Source organism: Sturnira hondurensis, unplaced genomic scaffold (assembly GCF_014824575.4).
Source record: "Sturnira hondurensis isolate 20B ecotype Veracruz unplaced genomic scaffold, ASM1482457v3 Scaffold0007208, whole genome shotgun sequence".
NCBI classification, from domain to species: Eukaryota; Metazoa; Chordata; class Mammalia; order Chiroptera; family Phyllostomidae; genus Sturnira; species Sturnira hondurensis.
In genome coordinates, this window is record NW_028079839.1 from 654872 (window position 1) to 677346 (window position 22475).

At 57.4% G+C, this 22475-nt stretch overlaps 1 protein-coding gene across 1 annotated transcript; it reads left to right on the forward strand.

Moving 5' to 3' along the window:
• Positions 1-911: 911 nt before the first annotated feature.
• GPR26 (G protein-coupled receptor 26) lies at positions 912-22077 on the forward strand. Its single transcript, XM_037051141.1, has 4 exons — positions 912-1880; positions 9242-9355; positions 16820-17089; positions 20866-22077. The coding sequence occupies exons 1-3, from the start codon at positions 1213-1215 to the stop codon at positions 17049-17051; spliced, it is 1014 nt and encodes a 337-aa protein (XP_036907036.1). The 5' UTR covers positions 912-1212; the 3' UTR covers positions 17052-17089; positions 20866-22077.
• The last annotated feature ends 398 nt before the right edge of the window (positions 22078-22475 follow it).

Here is a 22475-nt window from a genome sequence, read left to right on the forward strand (position 1 = left end):
TCAGCCAGACCAGGGCTCTGCTGAGGTCGGCCGTGGACAGGTGAAGCTGAGGCCTCAGGGTCAGGGTCAGAGAAAGGCCTCTCTTGGCTGAGGGAATGCTTGGGTGGGGGGTGTCCCTGCCCCCACCCCCAGCAGGCTTGAGGGTGCTGCTGAAGCTCGGGCTGAAAGACAGTGGGAAGAGGGCATCCTAGACTGAGAACATGCCTGCTGTCCCTGGCAGCTGCTGCCCTGAGCCAGGCCCTTGCTCATAGGGCTGGAGAAATGGGGCTCTTTCTTCTCTCAGCAAAAGGAGCCCACCTGAGCACTCCAGCTCAGCCCCGAGAAGGAAGAGCAGCGGTCCTGGGAAGCTCAGCTGGGGCAGGATGGCTAAGACCTCTGCATCCAGGTCTGGTTGGGCTGATGCTCCGGGCTGGGACAGGAGGCGCCGGGGTGTGACGGCGCGCAGGCATACCTCCCTTTTCTCAGCGACTCAGAGAGACTTCCTGGACTCAGCCTGGCTCTGACACACACAGGGGAGCAGGGGTGGGGACGGGGCTACAAGGAGCCAATCACCCTGCACAGAAGCCTGCAGGGCTGGTTGTGTGTGTGTGTGTGTGTGTGTGTGTGTGTGTTTGCACACATCAGTGAGGATTTCTGCGATAGAAGCAGCCAGATTCCTGAGAGGGAAGAGGAGAGGCGAGGGAAGAAGAGGCGAGGGGAAAATTGGGGGTGGGAGAGACAGATGGAGACACAGCAGTGGGAGAGAGAGAAGAGAAGCACAGTAAAGGAAAGAGAGAAAAAGGGGGGCAGAGAGAGAGAGGGAGGGAGGGAGGTGGAGGGGAGAGCCGAAAGGGAGAGTGAGCGAGCTAAGCAGAGAGAGGGGAGGAAGAGAAAGCCAGGGAGCAGGAGGGTGCGCGAGTGGAGAGAGAGGGATGGGGTGAGGGCAGGAGGAAGCAGAGGCAGAGTGCGGGGGCGCAGGCGCCTGCAATCCAGGATCGGAGGGCTCTGAAAGCTTCTGATTCAGCGGCGCACCCGGCGCTCGCCCGGGAGGTGGCGCGGGGCTCCCGGGTGGCTGCGCGCCCAGGTGCCTGCCCGGGAGGTGGCGCAGGGCTCCAGGGTGGCTGTGCGCTCTCCAGGGAACCATGGCGGTGGGGACCAGGGGTCTCCGGGCGGTGGGCTGCGCCACGGAGGCACCAGGTTGCGGGCCCTGAGCGCAGGCGGCGGGCGCGCACCATGAACTCGTGGGACGCGGGCCTGGCGGGGCTGCTGGTGGGCACGATGGGAGTCTCACTGCTGTCCAACGCGCTGGTGCTGCTCTGCCTCCTGCACAGCGCCGACATCCGCCGCCAGGCGCCAACGCTCTTCACCCTCAACCTCACGTGCGGCAACCTGCTGTGCACCGTGGTCAACATGCCTCTCACATTGGCTGGCGTCGTGGCACAGCGACAGCCGGCTAGTGACCGCCTGTGCCGCCTGGCCGCCTTCCTCGACACCTTCCTGGCCACCAACTCCATGCTCAGCATGGCCGCGCTCAGCATTGACCGCTGGGTTGCTGTGGTGTTCCCGCTGAGCTACCGTGCCAAGATGCGCCTCCGCGACGCTGCCCTCATGGTGGCCTACACGTGGCTGCACGCGCTCACCTTCCCCGCGATCGCGCTCGCCCTGTCCTGGCTGGGCTTCCACCAGCTGTACGCATCGTGCACGCTCTGCAGCCGGCGCCCCGAAGAGCGCCTGCGCTTCGCGGTCTTCACCGGCGCTTTCCACACGTTCAGCTTCCTGCTCTCCTTCGTTGTGCTCTGCTGCACGTACTTCAAGGTGCTCAAGGTGGCCCGATTCCACTGCAAGCGCATCGACGTGATCACCATGCAGACGCTTGTCCTGCTTGTGGACATCCACCCCAGGTGAGGGGCCCCCTGTGGGGGTGCTGGGACTGGCTGCCTGGGTCTCGGTGCCTGGAAGGGGGTCTTTGTTAGGGGAAAAGGGAGCTTGTGTATCTCCCATGCTCCAGCATGTGGCCTCGGATCAGACCCCTTTCCAAGGATGTTTGCCACATCCTCTTAGGCAAACCCAGGTGGGAGAGGGGACAAGGCTGCCCGTCTTAAGACAGATGCACGGAACATCAGCAAAGCAGGCCCACCCGAAGTGTGGGTGAAAGAATGCACAGGCTTGTGGAAGCATCGGGGTGGAGAGCACAGAGCCAGACTTTGTTGGGCTTCTTATACTTCTTTTATGTGCTGTGGTTTCCACTCCAAACAGTGTACGCAAGGCAGTGGTCTCAGCTTCCTGCTGAGACCTTTCAAAGGTTCTCCCCCAGCCCCGAGAGCCTGGCCTGGGTGTTTAGGGGGCTGCTTTAGGGCTCTCAAACCAGACTGACCGTGCTCCTAGGTCTGTTGTTTCCCCGGGGTCTGTGCTGCATCTGTGCGTGCCTGCATGTGCCTGGGCAAGCCCTGGGGCTGCCCCTCCCTCGGTGGGCTCTTAAAGGAATAGCTGAAGGACTCTGAGGAGGCAGGGTGGGGGTCTTTCACTCCCAGATGGCACTAGACTGGGTCTTCTGAACTTGGAGCCTGGACAGCCCTGAAGGCAGACGGTGTCACCCCCAAGGTTCCCACCCACCTCCACCCTCACTTGGTGGCTGTTTCCCAGGGAGGCAGCTTTGGGGAGGGGGACACACCTAGCTGAGGTGTCATGAGTTCACCTGGGCTTTCCTCACAGAGGAGAAAGAAGGAAGGGACAGGCTGGTAGCGTTTCTGTGGACTCTGCTGCCGGGTATCCCCAGAGGGTACACGACAAGGCTGGCAGAGAGCACCCACAGGGGAAACCAGGGCAAGGAGGGGGCTCCCTGGGTGTGAGCACCCCCCGCAGCCCCGGGGAGAATGGAACTCACAGCTGAGAGGGACAGACAGAAGACAACAGTCTGAGCGAAGGTGCCTTCAGTCCTGAGTTTTTCCTGCCTGTGAGCAGTAAAAGGAGTCTTTGAACTTCACAGTGTCTGCACAAGGGCACGCCTGCATGTATGTGTTCATTGACCCCCCTCCAAATGTCCCTTCCTGGTTTTCTGCTGATGAATTAGATGCAGACTCATCAGAGACCCTTCCTCACAGAACCACATACGACACGCACGACACATACATGTGCGTGACCAACAGGGCACACAGACCCACGCATGCGAGTGTGTGAAGGCCACATACAATCCCACATGTTCACATATCAACAGCATGTGTGACAGACTGACCACCACAGCACACAGGTCACAGGCGTGGCCTGCATGCACACTGGCATGAGGACATGGGCTGACTCACTGCTCGTGTCCGTGCACCGGGCGCCGCCATCGGCAGCTGCCCTTCTCGGGGCAAGTCCCCTTCTCACCATGAAGGGCCCAGGACCTTGCCCCAGAAAGTGCGTGCAGCCCCAGGACGGGGTGGGGCTGGGACTGCTCCTGGAGCTGTGGGCCTGGTTAGCCCTCAGGACCTGGGCCAGGCCATTCCCATAGTGGCCCCTCCCCAGGGGTCTAACATCTGGGGAGGGGGTGGGCCAGGAAAGGAATCAGTTCTTATTTAGATCGTTCAGGCTCCATCTCTGCTCTCCTGCAGGTTGCGGAAGGAGCCGCGGCTCCTCTTCAGCCCATTTAGGTGTAGTGCCGGCTCCACTCTCCGCTCCAACTCCCAGTCAACAGGGCAGTGAGGGTTCCCAGGGGTCTCAGCACAGAGGCAGCAGCTCCGCTGGCCTCCCCTCCTCCACCCTGCTACCTTGACTCTTCTAAGCCCCAGAAGGCTTTGAGGAGCCCTAACAGCCAGGGAGCAGCCCCAGCCTGCACCTAGGAGAGGAGGGGCTTTGGGGACAAGGCCAGCCCTTGACCAGGTCAGACAGGACCCACTGGGTCCCACTGGCCAAGCACGGGCCTGAGGGCATAGCACAGTGGTCGGGTTCGACAGCACTCACTGCCCCTTCCAACAACACCATCTGCCCTTCCCTGAGGCTCAGTCCCCAGAGTGGGTGGGGGGCGGGCAGTGGGGCTCCCTGACAGCTGATCCACAGGCCTTCCTCCTCGGCTCACACCTGAGAAACTGTAGAGCCAACTCAGGGGCTGCTCCTAAGCCTGAGGCACTGAGGCTCCGGGAAGACAGGTCAAACCTCCGGCCAGAGTGGTGCTGAGAGTCGGGGCACCTGTGAGGGGGGGCATTCTCTGGCCAGCTTCTTTATTCGGACAGCCAGGGCAGCAGGTGCCTTACGTACGCTCACCTGCCTCCACTCAGGACCTCCTGGGGCTTAATTAAAAGGGACCAGTTTGTGTGCCTGCAGGCCCAGACTTGTCAAGAAGCTCCCTCCTGGTGCCTGCTCTTCCCACAGAGTGTTAAACTCGGCGAGTGGCAGGCTGGGCCCCTTTGCTTAGGCATCACCAAAAGATCGGGGATCCTCTGTGCTGAATGAAACCTGGGGACCCGAGAGATGTTCCCCACACCTGCCTTTCTGTGGAGGTTTCTCCAGCCATGACAGGTCACAGAGCAATTTGGAACGACTGACATTTTGTGACCCACCTGGTCCTCTAGCTGCCCCGTTGGCTCCATTCAGCTGTCCCAGACCACAGCTCCAGACTCATCATGCAGGTCCTTCAGCTGCTGTGGCCAGAGACTTGGGCCGTCATCTGACATGGGGCACCGGCGGGGAGCCGGGGCGGTGGTGCAGCAGTCCCATTGCAGGCCACCGCTTGCCCTCACAGAGCGGAATGGTGCTGGGCCACACTCATCCTGTGTGTGGTGAACAGCTGCTGGGTGCCAACTCTGCAGGGGTCCGAGCCGGGGAGTAGTAGACGGAAGCGGCCATGGAGGGAACCCATCGTGCCCTCCGTTTTACAGATGAGGTCTCCGGGGCGGCCAGGGAAGTGGGGAATCTCCCACTTCAGCAGCCCAGACCCCGAGACTGATGGCATGAAACGGTGCAGAGAGCAGCGAGCGCACCCTCTGTGCCCGTGTGTGGAGGTTCTAAATTAAAATTAGAAACTGGTAGACATGAAACATGAAACATGAAACATGCTGCACCTCCCACCCTGACAAACACACCTTGATGATGCTTTGCAAGGTGGACTCAAATTTAGAGCCCCCAGGCTCCCTGGAGCTCACGGTGGGGAGCACTGAGCTGCCCCGGGCGCAAAGTCCCCCGCCCTCCTCCCCAGCCCCCACTCTCCCCAGCACCGTCGGGGCCGGCCTTGTGCAAAGTGGGTGTTGCGGGTTGTGCCTCCCCGTGCCGCTCACTCCTATGCCCTTCAGGTTTCCTGTCGAGTACACAAGGGGATGGACCTGGGAGGGTGCCCGCGCGCCTTCTGGAAGCAGGATCCGGGCACTAGGGGGAGGAGTTTCGTGTTTCCAGTCAGGGCCTAGGGTGAGGCTGTGAGCTCAGGTACGGGGGGCACCTCCCTTAGCCCCATGAACTCTTTGTTCAGTGGGGACAGGTGAGGGCCCCTCGACATCCAGGGTCCAGGACAAAGATCCCTCTCGAAGGACTGCCCACACCACTGTCCTGGTCCCAGACTGAAGGCTCCTCTCCACCACCAACCAGCTCAATACCTTGGCTTTTGCTTCATTTTCCTAAAAGCCAGGAGACAAATCTGGGTTACTCAGAGTGTTTGGAGCATGGGCTCCGGATCAGCTATGGTCACCTGGGGGTCACACAGGCCCCAGACGACTGTGCTGGGCACGGAGGTGGCTGCAGCCAGCAGGTCTCAGCTGTGGTCACATATACTGACTTGGCAGCTGTTCCCAGCATTCTGTCCCTTCTGCCCTGCCATGGAAGCCTACTGGGGAACATCTCTTTGACCCCACAGGTCATAGTGCTGGACAGCCTGTCTCCTTTTGTCACTAGGAAACCCTATGTCCCATCAGAGCCTGTGGGAATCCCACCCTGGCTGCATGCTTGCACTCTGGGAGAATGCACCCAGCCAGGGGAACTCTGCACCCTAGCCCTGGGCACCATCCGGGGGCCTGAGGACTCCACCACCACCACTGAGCCTGGGATTATCTGGAGAATTTGTTCATATGGCTACATGCGCCCTACTCACTGCTCAGTGGTCCTGTGGGGGACGGTGGGGCGTGGGGGACACACTCCAGGTCTTGGAGTCAGGAGACCAGGTCTGTCCCCACTCACTGTGTGGCCCAGGGCACGGCATACACCTTCTGGACCTCAGTGTCCTCATCCGCAAGTAGAGAAAACAGCTCTCGGGGCTGCAAGAAGACTCAAGGAGCTCGGATGGGCAAAGCTGTGTACGGTGGGAGCAGAAATGGCAAGCACAAAGTCATTGTCCCATTGTTCTGGGGCTGCTCTCACACTGTGCTTCAACAGGGGTGACAAGTGGGAGGGCTGCTCTGCTCCCCTCGGGGCCCAGGGGACTGCCCTGCCTCCTCGTTCCTGCTCCCAACCTGCTCTCACCTGGAAACCGGGGAAGCCTCAGGTAGAGAAGATGAATCCATTTACCCTCAAGGAAGCAGCCATGTGGCTCCTGACCAGCAACGCCAGACAGGGTGGGTGTCCGTCACCTGCATGCCACTGCTGGCTGCACCTGTACCCCACTATTTGGGGTGAGGCAAGCCCCTCCCTTCTCTGAGCCCCAGGTTTCCCATTGGAGTTTGGTTGGCGGTTGAGAAGATCTCTTGCACCACATGGGACATCAGTCACAGAGTCCAGCCTGTCTGTCCCAGAACAGAGACCTGACCAGGCGGGGTGGGGGGAGACTCACCCCACATGGGGTGGGCACAGCATCCATCCCAGGCCCCCTCTGGGCGGTTCTAAAGTGTCTGAGAAGTGGACAACATTGCTGGAGTCCCAGATTGGGGGGGACCTGGCCCCAAGGCCACCACCAGTTTGGCACCCCCATCCCGCAATGAGTCATTTTCATGACGTTGGTGCTCATTTTTTAGGGGTAACCAGCATACTCTGCTCCTCTCGGGGGGCGACTGTTCCATAGTCCTCAGGACACCTGGCTCACGTCCCAAGTCTCCAGCACGTCTCACCTCAATCGCACCGACAGTTTGGGCAGAACTATTGTACTATTAAAACAAAAAGTCCTGTGTTGAGGAGACTATGCCCTAAACGCTGCGCCCTAGGGTGGCCAGTGTCCTGGTTTTCCTGGGACAAGAGGGCCCCAGGGTGCAGGACTTGGGATTTTGAAACCAAGACCGCCTCAGGCAAACCAAGATGAGCTGGTCTCACTGCACCCAGAACTGCTCCGGGTGGGCCTCACGCCTCCTCTCCACCCCACCCGTGTCCTGCACACGTCACTGGAGCCTGAGGACCTGCGTGCTCAGCTCTACGGAAACCCAGGTACAAACAAAGTGTCTGGAGATTTAAGACCTGCTCTCGATCAAAGCCACCCTTCCGTCCCCCGCCCCACATGCCACTGTGTTCTTCAGTTTTTCTGGGTGAGCTGATGCCCTGGCACCTCCCTGCATAGGATCCCCACCGCAGTCCCTAAGATGACACGTGTTAAAGACTAAAGAAGTGTGGGTTGTTATTGACATAAGAACTAGAAATCAATTTGTAATATCAGTCATGAGTAATAAACGTTTGGCCGGTATGAAACCTGTTTGTACCAAGCTGGACTCTGGTTCCTGACGCTCCAAATTCCTGGAAAGGCACCGGTCACAGGAGGGGAATCCTGCTGGAACTTCAGGCGCCTTCGATCCAGACACACGTGGAATCACCTACCCGTGATCAGGAAAATGAAGAAGAAGCATTTTGATTAAGCATCGATCATGGTTCTTACGGAAGGAAGCAGGGCGGCTGCCCTGGCCTTTCTGCTGCGCGCCAACCTGGCTCACAACAGTCCTCTCCCCTCCTCATTTTCGTTGAACAGACTGGCCTGTTTTGGGAACCAGGTCACTGTGGCCCAGTCCTGGCTCTGCCCAGGTGTCTTCAGTCCTGGGACACCTCTGTCCCCAGCCTTCCTCCCTGCTTACTTTTGGAATCCCATGATTTATTTTCAAAGCAAACAGTGTTGGCCCACAGGGCCCACATGGCCCACAAGCCGTTGTTGGTCCACGGGGTAGATCACAGGCTTGCCTTTTCCCAACGGTAGTCATGGTCTCCCGTCCATGGTGCTGTTGCTCAGGCGCTTCCCTGGGGCTGTAGGAAGCAGATTGCACAGGCTGCTGCCATCGCCGGCACGAGCAGCATGTGTGTGCATAGGGGAGTCAGGCCCAAGGTGTGGGTGAGAGGTGTAGGTGGCAAGTTCCTGATTCCATCCTCAAAGTGGCGTCCCCAATTCTGCAGGGACTTGGCCATCTCTTAGCTTCGAGGATCTTGGTCTCTGAAGGAGTTGAGTGACTTGTCTCNCCCTGGGGCTGTAGGAAGCAGATTGCACAGGCTGCTGCCATCACCAGCACGAGCAGCATGTGTGTGCATAGGGGAGTCAGGCCCAAGGTGTGGGTGAGAGGTGTAGGTGGCAAGTTCCTGATTCCATCCTCAAAGTGGCGTCCCCAATTCTGCAGGGACTTGGCCATCTCTTAGCTTCGAGGATCTTGGTCTCTGAAGGAGTTGAGTGACTTGTCTCTCAGCGACGCCGTAAGTGGTGTCCGTTGCTCTCGGCCAGGCCGAGGCTTTGAGATGGAAGACACAGGGCTGAAGGCACGGAGGAAAGGAAGCCCCATTCATACTGTGCGTGGAGTCCAGGTAGCCCAGGTGAAAAGGACCAGCTTTGAGTACCATGGACGCAGGTTCAAATCCTGTCTCTACTTCTCAGCTGAGTCAGTGCACTCAGCCTACCTGAGCTCACGTTCTTCATTCACCTGCCCTGTAATACGTCACCTGGCAGGTAACATGTACCTGGTAGTAAGGATAAGAATTAGAGATAGTACTTAGTATGGACTCTGGGCTGGGGCACAGCTGATGTCCAGTGAATACGAGGAGTAGCAATGATTTCGTGTTTTTTGAACTTGCCCGGGTGTTGTGCTCACCGCATCATGCCCTGAACACCCTTCATGCATCTGTGTGCTTTCATGCCTGTAACTGTCAAAACAGCCCTTTGCAGCATTTTGTTACATGGTTACCCCTGTGCTACGGATGATGGCCCTGAGGCTCAGTGGTACAATCCTTTTCCTCTCTGAGCCTCAGTTCCCCCATCTGCCACACCACCAGTGGTGCCCACAGCCACGCAGCTGCAGCCAAGACCTGGCTTCGGGTCTCCCCGGCCGCACAGCCACGTTCCAGCACCATAACCCAGTGTGACCTGGGCAGGTTGGCCTAGGAGTCACCGTGTCCCCTTCTCTCCCTGCAGTGTGCGGGAACGCTGTCTGGAGGAACAGAAGAGGAGGCGCCAGCGAGCCACCAAGAAGATCAGCACCTTCATAGGGACCTTCCTCGTGTGCTTTGCGCCCTACGTCATTACCAGGTGAGCCCGAGCGGCAGGTGCTAACGTGGTGGGGGGGATGGGCACAGGGCTGTGGAGAGCACAGCAGGGCCTGCATGACCTTCAGCAGTCCCCGGTCCCTCTTGGCCACAGATTGCTACAGACAGTCCATAGAGGGGTGAGCGTGAACTCGACAGAGTTGGTGAAGACAGTGCATTCTTCCCCTTGGTAGCGGCGAATCCTTTTAGAGGAAACTCAGAACTGAAAGGGCTGTGAAAGACTCTCTCCCACTTGACTTCCAAATCTTACCCATCTAACCCTTCATCCTGGGCCCCACCCCAGGGGGCCCTACAAGAAGGGCCAGGGGAAAGATGGAGGAAGGCACCTCAAAGGTAGGCACAGGAGAGCTGGGCCCCCAGCGTGCTCGGCAGGGACATGCTGGTGGAGAGCAGGGCCACATGTTGGCACAGGGAGCAGGGAGCACAGGTGGGCTCACCTGTTCTGCAGCCCCAGGGGTCTCCCACTCTTACTCCAGCTGTGGTGGGCTTGTCATGTTCTTTCCCAGTCCCCAGCCCCATGCCAGCCAAGGTTGCTGTGCTCTGGCCACAGGACTGTGCATTTTGAAAGCCAGTCTTCTCTGACTACAGAATTTTCTCTGCATGTTTTATGCAGGGAAAAAAAAGTATCACCCCGTCAATTCTGGGCACTGGAGGGGAAATAAAACCCAATAAATAATGTTGTTGCTGGAGTGTAGTTAGGGTGAATGAGCACTAGGAGGCAGCAGTGGGGCAGAGGTGGGCTTGTAGGAGCCAAGAGGTATTTTCTGACAACCCGGGAGCTGGACCTGGCATGACTCTGCCTTGCAGGGCACCTTACATGGTACCTCCTGGACCCTACAGCACCCCCAAGGGGTGGGCTGGGCAAGCAGTGTGAGCTGCTCTGGCAGATGGGGGAACTGAGGTTCAGAGTGGAAAGGGATCAGACAGGTCATTTGGATAACAAGGCACAGGGCAGCCTGAGCCCCTCTGAGATGACCACCAAGCAGCCCTGGGGACTCTCCTGGAGGCAGCACCAACTCATTGTTCTCTGCCTCCTTCCTGTCCCTGGAAATAAAAGTCAAAGCAACTGAGGCAACAACAGTCTGACCTTGTGGAATCCAGAGGGGGAGAGGTAAGAACAAGCTGTTCCCTTAAATTTATCCTGGAAGGTGGGGTCCCCACAGCCCACTGGGTGCAGGAGAGCCCGGCCCCCGGCATGCTCGGCCTGGACAAGCTGGCCCGGCTTCTGTGCCTGAAGCTGGGCCACCCTTTGTGTCCAGATAACATCCTTGTCTCAAAGACAAGGATTCTGAGGCTCAGCCAGGTGCCAGCCTGGGTCAGCGTTGCCCCAAGCCTGCACACGGGTCCTCGAGCTGTGCCCCCGGACATCTCTGCTGGGAGCGCAGAGTTCCCGCTTTCCTCCCAGAGTGATGAGGGGAGGAGCTTCGTGCCTTTGTCCCGCTCTGAACCAGAGAGCTGCGGCTTCTGAGACGATTGAGATCAAGTTTGTGGAGTGTCACTGAAACCCTTCATCCAGCCGTCGGCGCAGAAGCTGGCTCTGCCCACATCGGCGCAGTGACTGTCTCTACACAGGCAGCCGCCTTGCCGCCACCTCCCATCCGAGCCTCGTGAATAGAGCCGAGGCAGGGAGTCTGGGTTAACGTGAGAACAGCTGTGGGGACCTCGGCGCTGGTGGAATTGGGACGTGAGGAAGAGAAGGGGCTTCTACCGTGACATCTGCCACCCTCTGAGTTGACCAAGAAGATCAGGCTGGCTGGGAAGGGACTTCCTTCTCTCTGTCCCCAATGTCCTCTCATCTGCCTGACAACGTTCTCAGAGGGGGAAGCGTCATCCTTGAGTCAAGAACCACTCAAGTCTTCAGATAGCTCCCCGAGCTTCCCTCGAATCGCTCCCTTGTTGTAAGAGAACAGGAAGTCTCCGTCATTGAGTGGATACACCACTCAATGCATCTCAGAAGGAACAGTGCTCACCTGGCTGCACTTGGTACGGTGCTCCTGCAAGGTGAGCGCCGGCACCCTCAGCTCACCGAGGTTCACGGCAGCGAGAAGAGTTTCCCAAGGGTGTGGGAGTAGCAACTGGCAGAATCAGGGGTTAGAGGTTGGCGTCTGGCCTATCGGCAATAATGTAGCCTTGCGGCCATGCTGCATCTTCGAAGCATGGGGACCGGAAATACAGAGCCTCCCACCTGAAGGTTGACCCGACTCCCCAGCATCTTTGCATGACCAGACTGCCTTGGGTGAAGGCAGGCAGGCATGTGAGTCCTTTCTCTGGAAGAAGCGGTGGGTTCACACAGTGTCACCTCTGACCTTCCACCTGGGTGACATCAGCTTGGGTGGACCTGGAGCGGGACCCAGGGGCTATCAGTGTGGGTGGCCGGAGCCACCTACAGACTTGGCTGGCACAGTGCTGGCTGTGCCACAAATCCCTCTGGGAAGGACAGTGCCACCGGCCGCCCCAACCAGTCAAAGAGCCGCCACTGCACCTGGGCACATCAGGTGACTGTGGGGAACATTTGGAGGCCCCCACCTTCCCCCTCAATACAAGACACAACCTTCTATCCACTCACGCACTCACATCAGCTCCCGGGTCCCCAAAGCCTCAGGACAGACACATCAGCTCTTTCCAGAGCGTTTGAACAGGGCCCCAAAGACCCTCGCCAGACTCTCATCCAGAAACACTTGTAAGGCGATTATCTCATTAGAGATAAATATTTACGAGTAATCACGGTTGTCCCAAACCCTTGGGGCGGGGCTTTGAGGATTTGCGGATCTGAGGGCACCGTTATTGCTCTTTTCAAAGTCACAGACTCCAGTCGCTGGCAGCTGGGTTGGATCTGCAGGTGGCTGTCCCGTGTTAATGTTCTGTTGATAAAATGCCCTTTCCATCCAGGACCTTGTGAAAATTTAACTGCCAGCTCATTACTTACAGGTCTTCACCTGCACAGACCAGCGTGTCCGGGAGCCTTGGGAAGACATCTGGCCGGCTTCCCAAAGAAAGTTCTGCTCGGGCTGCGTTTGGGGCACAGCATGTGTGTGAGTGTGTGTGTGACTGAGTGTGTGTGAGAGAGAGAGAGAAGAGGTGATGGATGCGGTTTTAAAAGCTGGCGCTAATTTACCATTTTAAATTCAAGAGTGGAAGTAAAGCTCCTTGACCACGTCCTATAACCAGGTCAAGGCACTAGGAGGGGCAGCCCGGCACCAGGAGGGCACAGGGTCCCTGACTGTCACCTACAATCCAGGGTTCAAGTCCTGGTTCTTCCACATCTGGCCTGTAGCCTTGGCACTTCACTTGGCCCCAGTCCCACCCCTGCGCAGTAGGGAGAACACCTTCAGGGGGCTCAAGGCGATGTCTGTGACGCAGTTATCGAGGCACCGAGCCCGTGGGGGCTCAGGGGAGGAGCTGGGTGGGGGGCTGCAGGCATCACTGCTCCTGTTCGCATCCCAGTTGTCACTGCGCGGCAGAATTAAGACATTGGTCTATCCGGGGTTGAGAGATCACCTTGGAGATCTGGCAGAGGATCCCCATCCACCCTCCCGGGACTGGGATGGACAGACTGCTGGGTAGGGGTGAGAGGTCCCTGTGGGTAAGGGGCAAGGGGGGTGGGCTTCCTGGCCTGATTAGCCCCCTGCTGAGACAGTTAGGTGGAGACCTGCCAGTGACCCAGAGCAGAGGGCTTCCTGCCAAGAGAGAGAGAGAGAGAGAGAGAGAGAGAGAGGGGGGCGGGGGTGGCTCCCTGGAGTTCCCCTCACCCTCACCCCATCCCCACGCCAACAAATATAGAGCAGAGGGGTGCAGAGGTGGGGCCAGGGTGCAGGACTGAGAGCGCTGGGGTCTGTGGGTACCTGCTCTGTCGCCGGGGTCAGAATAACGCACATCTCTGTGCTCTGCTTCCCATCTGGCAGCAGGCCCACACCCTGCTGACAGCATTTCACCCCCACCTGGGGCTCTGCCCGGACTCTGCCCAGACCTCCCCCTCCCCACTGCCCCCCCATGCTCACAGCAGGGCCTCTGGAACCCCTGTATCCCAGTCACCTAAAATGCTGGAAAATGCAGACTCCTGCTCGCCCGCCCCACAAAACCTGACCCCCGACCCTGTGGGCTCTCACTCCCGGGACTATGGGATTCTGAGGGACAGCTGCCTGTGAGGTTAGCACGTGTGGGTTATGGGCGCAGAAGCGTGAACGTTTCCGCCTGAATGGACCCTAATGACAGAGGCTTTTCTGGCTCACACCCCAGGCAGCACATGCAAAGTCCCGTTGGTGTTGAAGGGAAGGTCAGGGTCAGGTGGGGGCAGGGAGGGCAAGGAGGGGGCAGTGCTCTGCTCCAGAGTGCCTAATACCTTTGCAACCCCACCCCCATTGACCTTGGTAGCACGGTCCCCACGGGGCTGTCTGGGGCAGGGGCAGGGGGCAGGGGTGTACACCTTTCTCAGTGTTGCCACAACAAGCAACCATTGACAGAGGGGCTTAAACAATAGAAATGTATCATCGCAGTTCTAGAGGCTGGAAATGGAAAATCCAGGTGTTGGCAGGGCCTATTCCTTCTGAAGCCCCCTCCCCGGCGCCCGGGGGCTTGCTGGGGGTCACTGGGGTTGCTCGGCTTGCAGACACATCACCCCATCTCTGCTTTTACATTCACATGCCATTCTCTCCTGTATCCAAATTGACCCCCTTCGTAAGGACACCAGTCCTGCTGGGAGGACCTACTGGGAGCAGGGCCCACCCCAGTCACCTTATCTTAACTAATGACCTCTGTAAGGACCCCATTTCCAAATAAGGCCCCATTCTAAGGCGCAAAGGCACCCCCATCCTAAGGGGGGGTGAGGACTTCAACATATGAGTTTGAGGGAGAGGCAGTTCAACCCAGCAGGGGGCTACGAAGAGAAGGAAGCAGAGTCTCACTTCATTAACACCTGAGCCCAGCCATCCCTGAAGGCAGGGCTCTTGGGTCCGAGCCAGGACTGGGGGCAGGAGAGGGGAGTCAGCAAGCCAACACGTGCAGAAAAAGCCAGCGGGGGCAGAGCAGGGCAGTGCGTCTGCCCACGGGGATGCTGGGACTGACCAGAGTAAGAATGCTGCTTTCCTAGTGAGCACGAGAGCTGGAGGGTCCCTCTCTAACAGGTCATCGGACGGATCATGTGATCATACAAATGCCTGCCCAGATCTGGAAAAAAGCAACCATGGCAATGGGGAAGTCCTTGCCGCCTCTCAGGCCCCTTGAACTGAGGTAGGGTGGGGCAAAGCCAACCACAGCAGGTGCACAGGAAAAGTAGAGAGCAGGTCAGCCAGCCACAGGTGGGCACAGAAGGGGCATCTCAGCTTCAGCCTCACCCAGTGGCCACACTGGAGCAACGGTCAGGCCCGGACTGACCCGAAGCATCTCTGTGCCCCGAACCCTGACAAAGACCAGATGTGGGCTTGTCAGACAAAGCAGAAGTCTCCCTGTGTACTGCTTGCGGGGGCATGTGAACACAAGTTCTGGGCAGCACAGAACAACTTCATGAGGAAGGTGTTCTCAGGGCTCAAAGGGAACCTGGAACACATCTCGTCCAATCTCATTGCTGAGGTTTGAAGCCCAGGGTGGCCCCGAGCCAGGACTGGAATGAGGTTAAATGGAACAGGTTTCCCATGCAGGAGATGCTGGCTTGCTGCTCAGTCTCTCTGAGCCTCAATTTCCTCATCTGTAAAATGGGAATGATAAAAATTCCAAGGGACAGGGGTCGCACACACCAAGGATTTGACCCGAAGGAGACGCTCCCCCTGGGGTCGGCCGCTGCTGAGCCGGGAGAGTCCAGACTTCACGGGAAACCTCCAAGAAGCAAATGCGATCGGTTTCACCTCTCCATTTACCTCTAACTGGTGAAACTTTAAATCCTCCCGAATGGTTTTACTCTTCTGTGAAGGCTGCAGAGCCTGCACGCAACAGTTTAGATCTTGCTGGATGGTTTGATGTTGTTTGGCTCTTTTAAGAAACCCTGGGGGAGAGCCAACATGCTAAGGCTGAACACAATAATGCTCAGAAGACCAGACGTTTTGGAAAAGTAACTTGGCATCGGGTAGCCACAACATGCTGGCATTCGGCTGTTTCATTGTTATTATCTGGTGTGAATTCTAAACTCAGGGTGAGAGTGGGTTGTCTTCTTAAACTCATCGTTTTCCAGAGTAGAGTTCTTAAAAGTACAGAATTTCCGAATGCTAACAACCCCGTTTCCCCATTTGGGCTCCCAAGGATGTGAGCAGAAGTGGACCCACGGGGTTGGAGGGCAGGGCAGACAGTGAGGCTGAATGAGGAGGCGGGTGGCGGGCTCCGAATGGGCTCATGAAGGACCTGCTCCTGAGGGGCAGCTCCCAGCCCCCAGCTTCCTGCTGGAGAATGTCCAAATATGGCCCGGGGGGCTGGACACACTAGAGAGAGAACCATGCGTCAAGCAGGGCTGGATCGTGGATGGGTCCCAGGAGAACCCTCGGACTGTGACCCAGCTGGGTCTTCCCTCACCCCCTCTGGTCTATGAGGGTCACTTCGGGAAACCCCGATAGCCACTATTGCCAGGGGCCACTGAAGCCCAGTCCCTGAAAGAGGCCTTCCTGGCCGGCAGACCCTCTCCTGATGTAAGACATGCTTTGAGCTCTACAGAATGTCTGCAAAATTACCCTCAGCCCTTCCTCCCAGGCAGCCTCCCTTGGAAGGCAGAGCTGGGGTCGGAAGCAGAGAATCCGCCTCCCCTCTGTGGCTTGCAGTGTTTGCAGAGGCGATCTGGTTGAACTGCTTGGTTTTCACTTGAAAACGAGCAGCCCAGGGGCACACAGCGGCTCGGAGGAAGAGCTGGAGCCAGTGGCCGGGACACTATTCCCAATTAGCCCATTTCTTTTTTTTTTTTTTTGGATTCTATTTATTTGTAGAGAGAGGGAGAGAGAAGGAGAAACAGAGGGAGAGAAACATCAATGTGTGGTTGCCTCGCACCCACCCCCTACTGGGGACTTGGCCCAAAACCCAGACCCTGCCTGGGAATCGAACCAGCAGCCCTTTGGTTTGCAGGCCGACACTCAACCCACTGAGCCACACCAGCCAGAAATGGGTCTATTAGCCCATTTCTTAGATGAGCTTCCATCCCAGAGTCAGACAGACCTGGGTTCCAGTCCTGCCTTTGCCATTTACTGGTCATGTGACTTCCGGCAATGCCTTAACTTCCTCGGACATCTATTTCCTCGCGTGTAAATGGAGCTTGTCCCATCTCCCAGGGCTCCATGAAATCACACGTGCTGGCACAGTCCCCTGAATAAAATAAGTGCCTGGTGAACTTCTGTTCGCCTCATTGTTACCGCTGCGAATTGCTGGTGCTGTAGTTACTGAGCAGGCTGTCCCAGAGAAATCAAGGCTTGGCCAGGAAGCCGGGGTCGGGGCTCTGACCAGGGGCTGCTCCTGGCCGTGACCTTCCATCTCTCTGCAGGCTGGTGGAGCTGTCCTCTGCGGCGGCCATCGGCTCCCACTGGGGAGTGCTCTGCAAGTGCCTGGCCTACGGCAAGGCCGCGTGTGACCCCTTTGTGTACTCCCTGCTGCGACACCAGTACCGCAAAAGCTACAAGGAGATGCTGAACAGGATCTTCGACAGGCGGGCGCTCCGCTCCTCGGGCCTCGGCGGGGACTCCCACAGCCAGAACACGCTGCCAGTCTCTGAGTGAAGGCCACCGCTGCTGGACAGTCTGGAATGAGGCAGCCGGTGAGACGGCAGGGAGGGCTGGGGCTCCCGGGCAGACACACCCAGCCGCCACCCACCTGGCGTGCCCAGTGACCGTGGTTCCCTGGCTTGGAGGGGCTCTTGAGGCTGCTCCCTGGGTCCTCATCAGGGGCAGCCATCGAGCCATCCCTACTTATCACCAAAGGATGACTGTGGGACGTGCTCTGGCTCCTCCTTCTGAGAAGCTCCTTTGAGCTCCTAGACTCACCAGAGCTCCTAGAGGTGACCGTTTGTCTGGTCACGATCAAGGACGCACGGTGCTGGTGGCAGGTGGGAAAGCATGGCGCCCACCTGCTTCCTAAGCACTGGCTATTGGGCTCCAGGCTGCAGAGAAGTGGTGGCCTCCATGGGACATCGGTCGTGGGAGCGAGGTTGGCGGTGGCCCTGTGGCCCCACACGGAGCTGGGCCGCCCTCGTCCGTGTGATGTTGGAGGCTGCTCCAATGCATCTATCCTGCAGCTGGTCCTCGCTGCATTGTGCTCAGTGGGGACGATGTTTAACAGCTAGCGGCTCCGTAGTTGCTGCTGACCGGTCTTAGCGATGCTTCTGTCAGACCCAACTTCTGTTCCTCCCTTTTGCCCACAGCCACCGTTTGTGTGTGCAGACAACCGGAGCACAAACACAGTTGAAACAGGCAGGTAATACATGGAACGAGGTTCTCTGAAGTCTGACCCTGAAGTCACCGTCTGACAACTTTATGTGCCGTGGGGTTGGCGCCCAGGAGAGGCAGGAGGAAGGTGGCTGGCTGGTCCCCCACCCTGATTTGTGAGCTGGATTGGCAGGGGGAATTTTCCTCGTCTCACACGTTTTGCCTGGCACATCCTTTGAAGTGGACGGACGAGAACGGGCTGGAGCCGGGTTTCGGCATTGACTTTGGAGCACGGGGTTCCATTATCCTAGTTTCTGTAAGTCTGCCAACAGAAAGTGGAGGCAGTCCAAGGGGAGCGAGAAAGTGCCCTGTGATAATGATGGGAGAGTGGAGTTTTTATTGAAAATTATAACTGTAATACATGTGCTAATCCATTAGCAGCCTCCTCCATCTGGATTCAATAAAAACCGAGGTGAGTGGACCATGCCTTCTGCCCATTCCGTCTTCGGTCACCATTTCAAGTGAACATGTGACAGCTGAGGGCAATCATTTCTCAGGCCTCCGAGGGATTTCTCTGGGGTGGCAAGGACGGGGGGAAGCCCGCAGCCTTTTCTCTTCTGTCTGCTCCGTACAGCCCAACTTTGGAGATGCGGAGTGGGGGCCACAGTCCACCAGGGACCCACCAGCAAGACCCTATCGGTTTTCACTGCCCGGTGGCCCCAGGAATGAGAGAAAGAAGGTGCTGTGCATGCCTATTTGAAAAGATGTCTTATGAAACTTAGCTTCTCTTTTAGAAAACAAATAGTGGAGGCTGGGCTACTCTGGTCTAATTTCAAGGTTTCCATGGAGACTAGACCAGAGACAGATGCAGCTTCCCAGGCCTCCATCCTTCCAGGTGCAGGTGGAGGTGTGCTCGCCCCTGCCTGGAGGAGTGGGGCAAGGTGGGGAGACAGGTCCTTCCCAATTCCATGTTTAGGGATGTGACCTTGTTAGCTTGACATCAACCACACTGGGAATATCTGTACTGGGAAAATCACCAAATGCTTCAAATCAGGTCTTCTCTCCACCAACAGCTGGTGGTTAACCACCGGCCAGCGCCCCACTGCCCAGGCCTGACTTCCTGTGTTTCTGAAGCAGAGTTGTCTGATTCAGAGCGCATGTGGCCACTCAAGTTTGAATCTCAGCGGACGTTCATTTTTGTGGCGGTTTCCTACTGACAAGCAGCTGTTCACTGTCCATTGTTTCAGCACCAAAAGTCCCAGTGAGGAGGAAAACAAGCACGGAACCAGGAAAACGTGCCCAGGAACTCTCAGAACCGGGCACAAGGCAAGAAGGGGCGCAGCAGAGGAGGTCAGAAGACAGTCAAGTTCAGGGCGTAAAATGTGATTTTGATCAAAGGCAGACTGGACAGATAGATAACTGGGTCACCCCCCTTCCTGCACTGTCTGTACACACAGCACGTGGTCCTAAGGCAAGCAGGCATCTTTACCTCTTCTTTAGCTTGAAAAGAGGCATTTCCTAATTTTCACAAGACTGCTAAAAACCCCATGAAACCAGCTGTGCTGGCATCTGGTGGACAAAACTCCAGCTAAGTCAGCTCATTGGGTGTTTTCATCGTTACTTAGACAAAGGCATCAAAACCCAAGGGGAAGGGAGAAGAAAATCACAGTGTGAGCGATGATAAGCACCCACCAACCCAGCTGGAACCCCCTCTGGGTGGAGGTTTATACTCATCTCTACAGTGTATAAAATTTGCCCCTGCGTCCTCATTCCCAGGTGAATTATCTACCTCATTGGGTAATATAACGTATCCTCGTCACACGGCTTTCTCAGGTCAAGTGCTTAGAACTGTCTAGGCTGGAGTCTGTGCCACAGGGCCTGGGCTTCCTTCAGTCTAGTGCGAGGCTCGAGGTTTAAGGCCCACACGCTGGTGGACATCTGTACACATGAAAACACTTAAGAAGCTGGAAAATAAAGCACGGAATGGAGAGGCTGTAAATCCCTAAACCCACAGGTAGGGCACAGTTTCCCGCCCTGCACAATGGGGTCTCTCAGTTGCAACCCAGCCCACGATGCCTTTTTCAGTCATTCTACAAGTGAGCTAGCTTTTCCTTGTGCTGCTTCTTGAAGGAGGAGACTTCAGAGTCCTAGACCCACCAAGGGACCTTCGGCTCAGAGCCATGTCGCCGCATTCGGGGTCTGTGTGTCTCGTGGTCAGCTGACCTCCCAAAGATGTTTTTTACTTAGAAACCAGCTGCGGGGAAGGGAAGTTGCCTCGAGTCATCTCCTACCAACTGTACATTCCTTCCGGCCCTCGGCTCGTCTTCTGTCACCGTGAGCAATAAACCTCTCTCCCCACATCTGTGACGTCAGTTTTCTTTTCCGTGGTGCCTTTCTTTCTTTGTCGGAGAGAAGGAAGCATGGCACTTGGAGGGTCCCAGAGGGACACTTGCTGGGGTCTCGACTCAAACTCGGCCCTGGCAGCTCCGGGAGGAGACAGTGTCCCCCCTGTCACTAACCAGACCCACCCCACCTCCTTCCCACCAGCCTCTTGCACTTTGAGAGTGGGGGCAGGGCCAGAGAGAGATGGTGCCGGATGCCAGCCCCTGGGAGTGGGACTCTTGTAGGTTTTCATCTTTACCCAGCGTGGCTGCTCCTGCCAGTTCCCTGGGAGGAGCTCGTAGTGATGACAACATCCTGACAGCTGCTGAGTTCTGAGCAAATACTAGACCCCAGGCACCATGCTGAGTGTTTGGGGCCGTGTTCCCATCCATCAGCATGAGAACCTTGTGATGTAGGTTCTATTGTGACCTCTTTACTGGTCTGGGGAAATGTCTAGGTCCCAGGGCAGCAAGCAGAGAAATTTGAGGGGCACGCAAAACAAGGCGGGGTCTCAAGAAGGGCAGATCAGTACCGGTGGCAAAAGTCCCCAACTTCATTTAGCTCTTGGCAGCTCGAGGCTCATGGGGTGTCCTTCCATTGGCTCCCAGGATCACCCTCAGCCCCACCCCAGGGGCCCTCTCATCACATGGCCACCTTGCCTAGGGCGGGGGCCGGGTCTCGGGCTTCTCTTTCTATATGTTTCCAGGGGAATTCTGGGGGAATTACAATGTTTAGCAGTGATCCCTGCACCCAGAATTTACCGTTCACATGCCCTTTTCACCCACAGGGAATCTGATTAAATGTTTTCGGTGTCTGAAGGCTCACTGCCGACCTGGATTTCCCTGCGACTCTGGGCCAGCATCCTTCGTGAGCACCAGCCCAGGACAGCCCTGCCCGGCACCCACCGAAGTCAGCTTCTTCGTGCCCTGCAGATGGGAGGGTTTCCATGGAGGACCCTGGTGACAACTGTTGGAGCCTGAGCTAAGCAGCACGGAGGGCAGGAGAGTGGAGGCCTCCAGGGTTTGCACTTAGGTGGTCAGAGGGGAGAGCTGGCCGAGGGCAGTGTGGTTTTTGTAAGTTGCCACCTTCCGGCCAGGTCCCACTTTCTCTCCAGACCAAGTGGCCTGTCCGGCTTCCAAGAGCTAGTCTGACCCTGGTGGGCTGCTTTCGCTCTGCTGGGGGCCGAAGCCCTGGCCTGGTCCCTAGAGGAGATTCGGGAACCTCATCCTTGCACCTGCCTCTCCAGTGTAGACCCAGCCACAAAGTCAAAGGCCCCTCATGCCTCCTCCCACAAGTACAGGGTGAAGGAGCGGGGCTGGGCATTTCTGGGGGTCGGCCGTCTAGGGGAGATGGATCCCCAGGGGTGGAACTATCCATCTTCCCGAAGTCCGCATCGGGAAAGGGAATGGCTGGGACACATGGTTTCACTCAGCCAGACTCGGGTGTCGCTGGGCAGAGAGTGGCATGTGGCAGCCACAGGCTCCGGCCCAGAGCTGTGACAATACTGACGTGTACCCCTGAGCTGTTTGCTGAGCACGGTGTTGCGAGGTGCGCTGTGAGCTGGCCCTGAGCTGCGTCTGCCTCTGGCGGGTGGGGGCGGGGCCAGGACATGCACGACAGTGTACAGGCTGGGGCTGCTCTGAGATGCGGGCAGAGTGCTAGGGCTGCGAAGGGAGCCCTGGGCTCTTGGGTGCTGAGGAAAGAACGTTCTAGAAGGTTTCCTAGAGGCAGTGGCATTGGGCCAGAACCTCTAATAGGGAAGCGCATGTGATGAGACTCAGGGGAGACGTGAGGTGCCTGTGTGTGATGGGTGTCAAGCTCAGTGTGCGTCCAGGCGTGGAGAAGAGGGACGGCGCCTCCCGAGATGGAGCAAACATGACCTGTGGCCGGTGGGAGGTGGCAGAGGTCTCAACGGTGGGAGGACCAAATCAGATCTCTCTTCAAAGGAGAAAACATGGGGGCAAACCCACGTTCAGCCAGCTACCGAAACAGGGGCAAAGGAGAGGAGGAGAGAAGGAATGGAGGAATGGAGGGAGGGAGGGAGGGAGGAAAGACCAGAATTTTGAAGAGCATGCACATTATACAGGGAGTGGGGAGGGAGACATAATTCATTCCCTTTTTATCCTCACCTTAGGACAAGCTTACTGATCTTAGAGAGGGGGAGGAGAGGGAGAAAGAGGAAGAGAAACTCTGATGTGAGAACCATCGACTGGTTGCTTCTCACACCCCCTCACAACCAAAGACTGAACTTACAACCCAGGCATGTGTTCTGCCTGGGAATTGAACTCTCGACCTTTTGGTTTACAAGACGAGGCTCAAACCCCCTGAGCCATACCCGCCAGGGCACATAATTCATTCTTAAGAAACCAGGCACATGCGACCAGGGTGCATCCCCTG